The 11,022-nt window shown below is 35.4% G+C and overlaps 1 protein-coding gene across 2 annotated transcripts; it reads right to left on the reverse strand.

Moving 5' to 3' along the window:
• Positions 1–5,512: 5,512 nt before the first annotated feature.
• Positions 5,513–10,714, reverse strand: TPS5 (trehalose phosphatase/synthase 5). Of its 2 annotated transcripts, XM_086437216.1 has the most exons (5): positions 10,531–10,714; positions 9,610–9,656; positions 6,933–9,019; positions 6,570–6,843; positions 5,513–6,036 (listed from the first exon to the last, which is right to left on the reverse strand). In XM_086437216.1, the coding sequence occupies exons 3-5, from the start codon at positions 8,924–8,926 to the stop codon at positions 5,716–5,718; spliced, it is 2,589 nt and encodes an 862-aa protein (XP_086293342.1). In that variant the 5' UTR covers positions 8,927–9,019; positions 9,610–9,656; positions 10,531–10,714; the 3' UTR covers positions 5,513–5,715. The 2 variants fall into 2 exon arrangements, with proteins under 2 accessions (XP_086293342.1, XP_086293343.1); XM_086437217.1 differs by lacking the exon at positions 9,610–9,656.
• Between the last annotated feature and the right edge of the window lie 308 nt (positions 10,715–11,022).

Below are 11,022 nucleotides of genomic sequence, written 5' to 3' on the forward strand. Positions count from 1 at the left end.
GAAAAAAATTAAATTCAGCACTTTTGTCAAAATAGCGCGTTTGTTTACTCGTGCTTATTGCTGAAAATAAGTGAAAAAAATTCAGCACTATTTTGATGCTGAAAAAAAGTGCTGAAGCGGTAAGCACTTCGCTTTTTTCAACATGGACAAGTATGTCCTTTGTTTTTTTGACCATGGACAAGTATGCCCTTATTCTTAAAAGGATATTACCTCTTATATCCCATTGATAAGTATATAAACACCCCACAAATTAATAAACCCACACCATAGCTAAATTATTTTGTCTTATATGGGTTAAAAGTTTTGGAATGAGTTGATTTTTGGTGAGGATGATCTCTACAATGAGGAGATCATTTTCATAAAAAATCAGCACATCTTGAAACTTCTAACCCTATCAAAACAAGTTCAAGAATCGTAAATCGTCCCTTTAAAAAAAAAAAAAACCTATTTTTAACGAGTTAGACGTTTCAAAATAGACTGATTTTTGGTGAGGATGATCTCTAGACCATATAAACCATCCTCACTAAAAATTTGCTCATTCCAAAAACTTTAATCCATATAAAACAAAACAAAAAATGGCTATAATGTGAGTTGTCCTTATTAATTCATAGGGTGCTTTTATAATTACACATCCTTCATTTCCATCGAAAATTATTCATCCAAAATTAAGTTCTTTTAAAGTTGATTTCAAATTTAGTGACTTGTATGACATTATTATTTTTAATTTGAAATTTGTGGGTTTTTATAAATAGAAATTATTATTTATAAATTGAAGATTATTCGAGTATTATTTATTATTTAAAAATAAATTGTATTTTAATTTTATAAGAAATAATATATTTTATTGTGTTTGATAATAAATAAGCATTTGAAACATGTAAACAATGTATAATATGATTGTAAGGGTAACAAAGACAATTTATCAGTTTCAGTAATGTGTAACAAACATGATTCAGCATCTAAACAAACTACTTTTTCAGCACTTAAATTCAGCACTTATAAGTTTCAGCGCTTAATGCTATTCAGCACTTATTTTTTTCAGTTTAACAAACAGCACCTTAGTCAAGTTCGAAACCTTAAATTTCGACACAATTTCAAGAAATGTATCAAAATATTTTTATTTTCATTCAGTCCTACATGAAATTTAACCAATAATTTACATATACATTTTGATGGAAATCATTGTTCATTTCGTCAAAGATGTTTCAATGAATGGTGAATTTCTACTACATATAAAAAAGTCAAATTTTGATGAATAGTAACCTTCAGCCAAAATATTCATTTAAACATTCACATATAATTTTTCTTTGTTCAAATTATTTAGATATGTTAATAACTTTTTCATATAGAGTCAAAAGATAAATGATACATGTAATAATGTGATAATACAGTACATAACTTTTCATAACAATTTATTGCAAGATTATTATTTTATTTCCATTAAGCATATAATTGTTTTTAAGGTTATATTTGGATTGACAGAAACAAAGAGAAGAGAAACTCATTAAGAGAAGAGAAGAGGGATTCAATTTCTCTCCTCCGTGTTTGGATTGACAAGAGAACTTGGGACAACTTTAAAATTTTAAAATACCTTAAAAAGTGATCTAGGGGCAGAGTTTGGAATTATAAAATATTGTAAAAGGGTGTCTCTCCATTTCTCTCCTCTTCTATCCACTTTTGAAGGGAAAGAAACTCACTTTTTTTTTTCTTTTCAATTTTTTTCTCTTCTTTCCCCACTTAACAATCCAAACAAGAGAAACTCGTTCATTTTCTCTTCTCTTCTTTCCATTTCTCTCAATCCAAACACAACCTTAAGTGACAATTCTTAGATACTTATCAAAAGTGTAGTGAAACAATATTGATATTCATTTTCACAATTCATATGATTATTAATTGTGGTTTCATGATTTATGAGTATGATTTCATTTTTTTTTTTTAGTATCATTTCCTATACTTCAATGAAAACTTTCTCAACATTTCCACCATTTTATTGAAAATTGTATCAATTTTCACACTGCTTGATATTTTTCCATTGCCAGAATGATAGAAATAGACTCCAAAATTGAAATTTAATACATTGGCTAAATTGGTCAGACATGGGAAATGCCGATCTCACAACAAAACTTGTTGAAGCCACTTTCATGTTGACCACGACCCTTCCTTGCCTAGCAAAGTGTAATGTAGCGAAAAATTACAGCCTCATTTGTGCATATAAAATTAGTAATGTTTAAAGCGACTTCTCACGACATTGCATTGATATGATAGTGTGCAGATAACCATAGATTTTGTTTCTTGTACCTCGAGTAAAAAGATCTATATTTATCTGCACCCTACCACGTCAACTCAATGTCATAGGAAAGTCACTTTTGAACAACTCTTATATTAATTAACTTACTAAAAGGTGATTTTAGGCATATCCCATCCAATTTTATTTCACATAATCCTTCACCTAGTTTGGTAGAGAAGACTGATAGAAAATGATCTAAATGCTTTCATTTTCAATTTTTAGTAAGAAATCCTTGATTTATTATTCTCCAAAGGAATCATCTTTAAGTTCTTTAATTTACGTGAAAATTTATTTTTAATCTATTCAACGTCATCTTCAATCCATCGTTTTCAACCTTGTCTTAACCCCTTTTAAAATACTCTTGATATTTTTCAACCCCAAGTTGATAAAAGCTTAAGGTTGTATATAAGGGTAAAAAGTTTAACCCAAGAGTTTGAAAATGACTAGTATTGCAAAGAAAAATCTAGGATTTTAGCTTGAAATTGAAAAGTGGTTGTTTTTAAGTCATTTTTATAACTACGGAAAAGACTAAGGTCGAGAGGTAGGTCGTCAATTTGAAAACACATTGATATTTCAAGTGATTACCAAAACATGAGTAAAAGAAAAACACTTTCTTAGTTAGATTTTAACTCTTAGTAAGAGTCGTTACAACCGCCCTTTAGATTTCATGAAAAAACTCAGATCTATCTTTTTCCCCCAAAAAATAACTTTTTTGAGCTTGATCCTAGGTTGATGGCTATGGAACTCCAAAATTTAAAATTCAAATTCAATAATAAAAAATAAGATTTTTTATTTTTATTTTTTTTTTCAAAATTTATAGAATTTTATCCTTTACAAAGCTATGGCATCGTATCATATTTTTGGATGCTACAAGGTGAGCTCAACGACCCTTAGTAAGAGTTGAAATCTTACTAAGTTAGTAAGATTAGTTGGACTCTTTTGTCTGATTACACATGCATAGCACACAGTATTACTCTTTAATTAGGTACAATCATTAAAATAGTACATGAAACTGGATGGTGCGCCATCTCGCAAGCACTCGCAGTATTTGAGGTACCTTGATTGGTTCCTGTTTCTAATATAAATAATCTTTTTCAATATTTAATCAGTAATAAAAATTCACATATTTTTCTTTTTTAATAAAGGAAACCTATTTTCTACAACTGTTCTGCTCTTTTTCTTTGGTTTCTGAAACGAAACAAGGTGAGAAAATTGTGATAACGAGAGTCCTGTCCAATAGACTTTTGAAATATAAAATGATTATTTTTTAAGAATTAAAAATGACTCGTTTTGGAGTGACCTCATACCGCACTTCAAGACGTGAAAATGGATAGGAATCATAACATTATTCATTAAAAATATATAATCTATATAAAATAAGATTTTGTGATACATTACTATTAAGAGTTTTGATTTTCTAACTCAACTCCAACAGAATAATTCAAAATCACACTAATGTAGCATATGTAAGAGTAATAGATTTTTTTTTCCTTGAGATACACAAGTAACACATTTGAAAAATGTTTATGACATATGCAGTTGTGTATCCCGAGGAAAAATCTTGCATATTGAGTTATTATGTTAAATTTGAGTTAGAAAATCATTACACCTATTATTAATTTAGCTTATTAAAAAAACTATATATGTATACATATATCTTCTGACATGAGCTAACTTGACCCAAATATTTGTCCTAATGGATGCTGAGATGAGATATGAAAATGATTTTGAAAATTATGTTTAAATTATGAGATCTACTGATTCCATTTTCAATTAGATGCCCGTTAAATGAGTACCCCTTGACACCCCTCTCTCTATTTCAATATTTTAAATTATCAAATAATTCTTTGATTCACAAACCCCTAATATAATACGAAAATTTTCAGAAAAATTAGGGGAAGTTTGTGACTATGCCATTGACAATCTATTTAAAACCTTGGTTTCTGAACTTCTGTCTTTCGAAAAGAATCTCAATGAAAAGCATGCATCTATGGTTCCCATACACTTTCACATCAAGAAATGCGATATAAGGTTCCAGCTTGAGATCACTCCAGAACGACTCTTTTGAAAATCCAATGGCTCCTAGCCTCCAACTCATGGCAGCTAAGAGGAGAAAGCATTGCCAACGTGTCCAAGACAGAGGGTTGCCCGTCCAGGTAAAAAGCCTGGACCTCATACTACCACGATGCATTGTTAATGGGGGCATATTGTATGGAGGAACAATCAGACATCATCACAGCTGATGTGGTAGGGTCAAAGAGGCCAAAGAATCTCATCACCTCCTCATATTTAATCACCCCAAAGTTTCAGCCAACACTTGCACAAATTTTTCCCTGCTTGGCACGCCAGCAAAATGTTGATAGTTCATGAAGTTTTGTAATTATTTTTGGGAGGGCAAAATTTTCCACCATTTCTTTATAAGAAGATGGTGAGCCACGAAGCACCCAACAAATTTTTAAATTTTTTTTGCAGTGATTCGCAGAGGGGACAATCAAGCATCCGCAGGGCATAAAATTTTTGTTTTACGCTGATTCATATAGCATTTTATGAAAACAGCAAGTAGAGCCTAAAAACCTTTTTAATGAATTCATTTCATATAGTAGAATACACAATAAAATTTCATGACACGCGCGCATTAGGCCACGGCTACAACAGTTCCAAGCCCAGAACTAGTCCTGAACCCAATAGCACCCGAGCTCTCTTTTAATGAGAAAAATATGATTCATGTTGGCGACCCCAATATCCGGGATAAGATGTAAATAATGAAAATGCATAGGAGCAGTACAACCTCCCACCTCTCCCTACTGGGGGGACCAATATAACGTTCACATGGATCATTCTAATAAGGGGAAACCAAAGGTTTGAGATTTGTAGACCACAATTACAATCAATAAATGACAGATACACAAATTCAAATGCATGTCAAGGATGGCATAATAAACCACAATTACGATCTATAAGACTCAGAATATAGATGGCCTAAATTCTTCGTCACTCTTTTGGGTCTTGGTGGCTAGAGCAGAAGTTTGAGCTTCATTTCATTGTTTCACCAAATGAAATGCCAATGATTTTTGGTGCCTATAGTGATGTTAGGAAAATGTGGTGGAATCTTTTAATAAACATGAATTTTAGCTGATCAGATGGCCACGATCATCAGATTAACGGGTTTTGGGCCAGAGCCCGATCAAGTGCTGCCCCAACCAATCAGATGATCTGAAGACCGAATACACAAACAATTTTGAAATTTCTCAGCTTTAGAACATTAGCAAGTTGACCCATGGATGCGTGTACCAAAACAATACTACAAACTTTGATATTTTTACAACACTGCTAACGCATGAAGAACAACAGACTCACAACAGAGGTTACATATATATATATATATAATTCAAAAAAAAAAATATTCGAAAGAGGGCTTCTACCTCTTTTCAATCAGTAATCACTCGAAGAGAACCTTGAGAAGCACTCCTTGCCGCTTGATCTGAAGCGGTAGCAAGACCTTGCAACATTCTGACAATCTCTATAGTGTCCTCCAAATAATACTTTGCTTTACTAGGCTTCTGTCCAACTGTGCAAGCGAACACTTCAGCCACTGGGGAGAGAATAGGACTTGATATGGCACTTGTGATGACTTCGAACATGTCTTCATCTGATCGATCATCACCTATGCACAGCACAAAATCTGGAAGCATGCCCCTCTTTTGCATTGTTTCTAGTAGTCGATCTGCCACTAATCCCTTACTGACACCCTGAGGAGCAAGGATTTTAGAGTTGGGTAGTTTACAGATTTTGAAACATAAGCACACTCCGGGAAGAAGTAAAACGCGCACACACGCGCGCGCACACACACACGTACAAAAGAAGAAGAACAAATAGACATCAAATTGTATTTATTTTTAGGGTGTCGTTAACATGTACCCCAAGTGCACACATTTAGATGCATTAAATACACCTCCAAATTCTTTTTACTACCTAAAATGCCCTCAAAAAAAATTTCTCCTACCACAAATTGCCCATTTCCAAGGTGTATTTAATGCATCTTAACGTTAACAAAACCCTTATTTTTAAGTATAACTATAGGCAGTAAAGATTAATCAAACAAGCAATAATTGAGAATTTTTGCATACCATCTAAAAAAATTGTAAAGCCTGTTTTTTTTCCCCTGTAAAACTCACCTTGAAGAAGACACCCAAAGTCTTTCCTTTAGGTGTAGGCCTCTATAGTGTTAGTAACAAGGTAGGCACTTTTGATAGATGTTGAAGAGGAAATCTGAACTACTAACCTGAGGCTTAACTTCAACAATGTGTTGGCCACTCTTGACGGATACCGGATCATTGGCCAAAACACTTTCAAGGTGATCAAGAAGTTCCTTAGCCTGGCATGACCCGAAATCCGGATCCGCATACTGGTAATGCCAAACAAGTGCGCTCTCTTTGGTCTCTATGGTTGAACCATCAGTTGTTTCAGTGTACAACTTCATCACAGGTTCCGCAGTTTGTTTCCAATCAAAGTCCGCCACAGATACACAAGTTTCCCATTTCTCCTCACGATTCAGCCTGAAGAGGACAACACACAATTTTTGTAGCACACAAACAAACAAATGCAACAAATAATAATCAATAAACGCAACAAAAAATGTCCGTACCTCATGAAGTAACCATGTTCTGCAGCGAGTCCAAGCTTTTCACAAGAAGAAAACCACTCAGTCAGAGTCGTCTTGTCTCTCCCACTAACAAGGAAGACGACATTTTTAGGGTCTTTGCACAAACTGCTCAAGCAACTGATGACCTCGGGATTTGGAGTTTTATTGATGGATGTTTGTGGCATCATGGTACCATCATAATCCAAGAGAATTGCTCGTTTCTTGGTTCTCTTGTATGCTGAAACAATATGATCGACTGAAAGCTTCCTGAAATTTGGATCAAGAGCAATAACCCTAAAGCCTAAACCAAAGCCAATACCCCAACACCTCCTCCTCAAATGGTCCCTGCATGCCCTTTCAAGATCTTGTAAAAAGCTATGTGCCCAATACCCGACATCATGTGTGCTTACATACCTATAGTGCTTTTCGTGCCGTAATTGTTTCTCCGACTCCGAGGCTACCAAAGCATTATCCATAGCTTCAGCAACAGCATCAATGTTCCATGGATTGACACGGATGGCTCCACTGAGTGATGGGGAGCAGCCAATGAACTCAGACACCACAAGCATGCTCTTCTTTGGAATTGATGGGTCCAATTGCAACGTCTCATCTAGCTTTGTGTTTCCTTGTCTGCATATAATGTATTCATAAGGTATGAGATTCATCCCATCTCTTACCGCCGTAACAAGACAGCACTCAGCGATCATGTAATATGCAATTCTCTCGTAGAAGTGAAGTGGGGTATCAATCAAAACCACTGGATCATAACCAGGCCTCCCAAATGTCTCGTTAATCCTCCTTGCGGTGGAATAAGTCTCAGATTGAACCTCTTGTACATCCCTCCCTCGACCTCTCGCAGGGTTTGCAATCTGAACTAACACAACCTTCCCTCTCCAATCAGAATGTTGTATGAGCAACTGTTCCATGGCCAACAATTTCAAACTAATCCCTTTGAAGATATCCATGTCATCCACCCCAAGCAATACTGAACGACCCTTAAACTGATCCCTTAGTTCTGCAACCCGGGACTCAGTCTCAGGAAGATTCATCACAGACTGAAGCTGACCCATGTGAATCCCAACTGGGAGAATTTTAATGCTGACAGTGCGACCATAGTACTCGAGCCCTATGTAGCCCCGTTTAGACTGATAAGCAATGCCAAGCATTCTACTACAACAAGAGAGAAAGTGTCTGGCATAGTCAAAAGTATGGAAACCGATGAGATCAGAATTTAGGAGGGCTCGGAGAAGCTCATCTCTAACAGGAAGTGTTCTATAAATCTCGGATGAAGGGAAGGGACTGTGGAGGAAGAACCCAAGCTTCACCCTATTAAATCTCTTTCGCAGAAAGGTAGGTAACACCATCAAATGGTAGTCATGGACCCACACAAAATCTTCATCAGGGTTGATCACTTCCATCACTTTATCCGCAAATATTTTGTTGACCGATACATAAGCTTGCCAAAGTGACCGATCAAATCGACCACCAAGATCTGGGGATAGAGGAAGCATGTAGTGAAACAAAGGCCAAAGTTGTTGCTTACAGAATCCATGGTAGAATTTACTTAAGAGGTCGGGAGGGAGGAAAGCGGGAACACACTTGAAGGTCTCAAGCAATGTCTGTGCAACATCGTCTTGTTCACTCGGATCAATCTCTTCTCTCAAGCAACCAACGTAGATGACTTCCACGTCTTCTCCGAGACCATCCTTGAGTTGCAAAAGTAGGGAGTCCTCATCCCAGCTGAAGTACCACCCCCCTCCATCACCATCAGATCTTCGGTGGGCCCGAAGTGGAAGCTGATTTCCAACAATGATCATTCGATCCTGGGACACAGAAGAGGGAACGTCGGACCCAACACTATTGCTGTTCTCATCGTCTAGTTCGGAGATTATCCCAGCGACAGTCATCACTCTAGGGAGCCTCTTACCCACTCGACCAAAGGTCGAAGTATCACCAGAGGCAAGGTCCAAAAGGTTAGAATAAGACCTCGAAACCATTATAGATCTCAAACAAAATCAAGGGCTGTTTGAATCGTGAGATGAGGAGTCTACTTATTTCTCTTGCACCCAATTTACTTACCCAATCAAGTTCTACAAAAAACCCACAGAAGATTAAATAAGGATCGAGACAAGAAACAATGGAAATCTGCTTTAGAAGTAAACCTAACTAATGTAAACCCTAAAATTACCAATTATTTGGACAGTACCCATCAAAAAAAAATCTGGAACTCTTGATTTTTTTATATATAAAATGAGCTTTGTCACACCTAAACTGATGTTGAAACATCAACCATTTAAGACTTCTAGATCATCCACAAGCTGCAATTCAAGACATTTAGAAAAACCTAATTCAGGACCAAACGCCTAAATTGGCATCAAATACTTAAAAAAGAGTGTCAAATCCTAGAGCGAATGGAAAAAATAGATGAAATCAATAAAAGCTTTCAGGATTTCTAAACAATTTGAGTACCTATCAAGTATATTGCCTTCAAATCCTTAAAATAAACAAAATCAATAAAAACTTTCAGGATTTCTCAGCAATTTGGTACCTAGCAAGCAAATTGGCTTCAAATCCTTAAAATAAACATCTACACTAACAAACAACAATTCAAGCAAAACAAAGATAATCCAAATCTCAAATTCTCCACACTCAACAACAAAGTTGTGCAGAACCCAGTTACATGTGAACAGATTGAGAGTGGCTCGAACTTTTGAAGTAGCTTAGCACCTAAAATGACAAAAAAAAAAATATTAAGAAATAACACCACTCCAACAATATAATTATCTTAGATCCTTTGAAAGTTGGAAACAAACAACAAACTAAATCCACTAACAAATGAAAACCCAAGTGAAAAATACGAAAATTCATAAAAATATGAAGAAAATTGAGGGATGATTGCAACTTTCGTAGTAATCCCAAATCTAAAATGACTTAGAAACCCACTTGTTCTTCAGAATTACCTTTATCCCAGTAAAAAACTGGTCCAAATCATTCACAAAGGACATCTAAATTCTCTAACAAACAACTCGAGCATGAAACTAAGAAAACGCAATTTGAAAATCGAGCAGAACCCATAAGAACCAGCAGAAATCGAGTTACGATTGAAACTTAGAAGTACACCAGTAGCTCAAAATGACTTGTTATTTGTTAATCCATAAATTCTTGAGAATCGCTTCCACTCAGGCACGAAAAAAGAAAACCCAAATCTTAAATTTAAGCAAAACCCAGAATAATCTGAAGAATTTGAAGGATAAATAGAATTTTGAAGAACCACGGAAGCTAAAAATGACAAAATTCCACCAATTTTGGAGAATTACATCCAACCCAAATAAAATGGACTATTAACAGAAAAAAATCTAATTCAAGAAATTAGAATACATGAACACAACCAACTTCCATCAAACAAAACCAAGTAAATAAAAACTAATTAGGAGAGAGAGACAGAGTGAGACAGGGAGATCCACTAACACTCACTCAGATACCATGTTTCATTAAGAACTGTGGTGGGAAATTGCTCGGAATTTGCAGAAGTAAGCATGTAACATGTACATGTGAAGCTGAAAATAAAAATAAAAACACAAAAAAGAGAGAAAATGCTTACCCTAGAAGAAGAGGGAGATGTAGTAGAGATGGATAATGGATTGAAAGAAAGTAAATTAGTGATTCCTCTCTCTCTCTCTCTCTCTCTTAGTCTCAGTGACAAGAATGCGGACCTTTTATTCTTCTTTCTTTCCCATAAATAAAAGCTTTTTAAAAAGCACTTATTCTCTGTTCTCTCTCTCTTCTTCCACTCCTCTCAAACACCACCAACCACAGAGAGCAGTAAAGTTGTAAACTCTAGGCCTTAACCATGGTTAAAAAAATTCTCTTTGTAAATCATGCAACTTCCCAGGCCCAGCCCAACTCTTCAAAATAATCTCTCTCCAGTCGGCTTGGCTTTGGCTTATGTTGAATCTAATATTCAAATGTAAAGAAAATGCTTGCAACCAACGCTAGATGCACTGCACTTGCACACAAGCTCATAAAAGACAATAAAATTTGACCCTGAAATGCTGAAACAGCCATTCGTTCTAAAATATTTCTCTCTCATCAT

Source organism: Akebia trifoliata, chromosome 3, assembly GCF_017979445.1.
Source record: "Akebia trifoliata isolate Shusen 1 chromosome 3, ASM1797944v1, whole genome shotgun sequence".
In the NCBI taxonomy this organism is placed as follows: domain Eukaryota; kingdom Viridiplantae; phylum Streptophyta; class Magnoliopsida; order Ranunculales; family Lardizabalaceae; genus Akebia; species Akebia trifoliata.

What these genes read in the sequence shown, in the direction of transcription:
- TPS5 (XM_086437217.1), bottom strand. Translation starts at nt 8,926, where the DNA reads ATGGTTTCGAGGTCTTATTCTAACCTTTTGGACCTTGCCTCTGGTGAT. An exon ending in GAACATGGTTACTTCATGAG is followed by an intron (nt 6,844 to 6,932) that starts GTACGGACATTT and finishes TGTCCTCTTCAG; the next exon opens with GCTGAATCGTGAGGAGAAAT. An exon ending in TTGTTGAAGTTAAGCCTCAG is followed by an intron (nt 6,037 to 6,569) that starts GTTAGTAGTTCA and finishes CTTGCTCCTCAG; the next exon opens with GGTGTCAGTAAGGGATTAGT.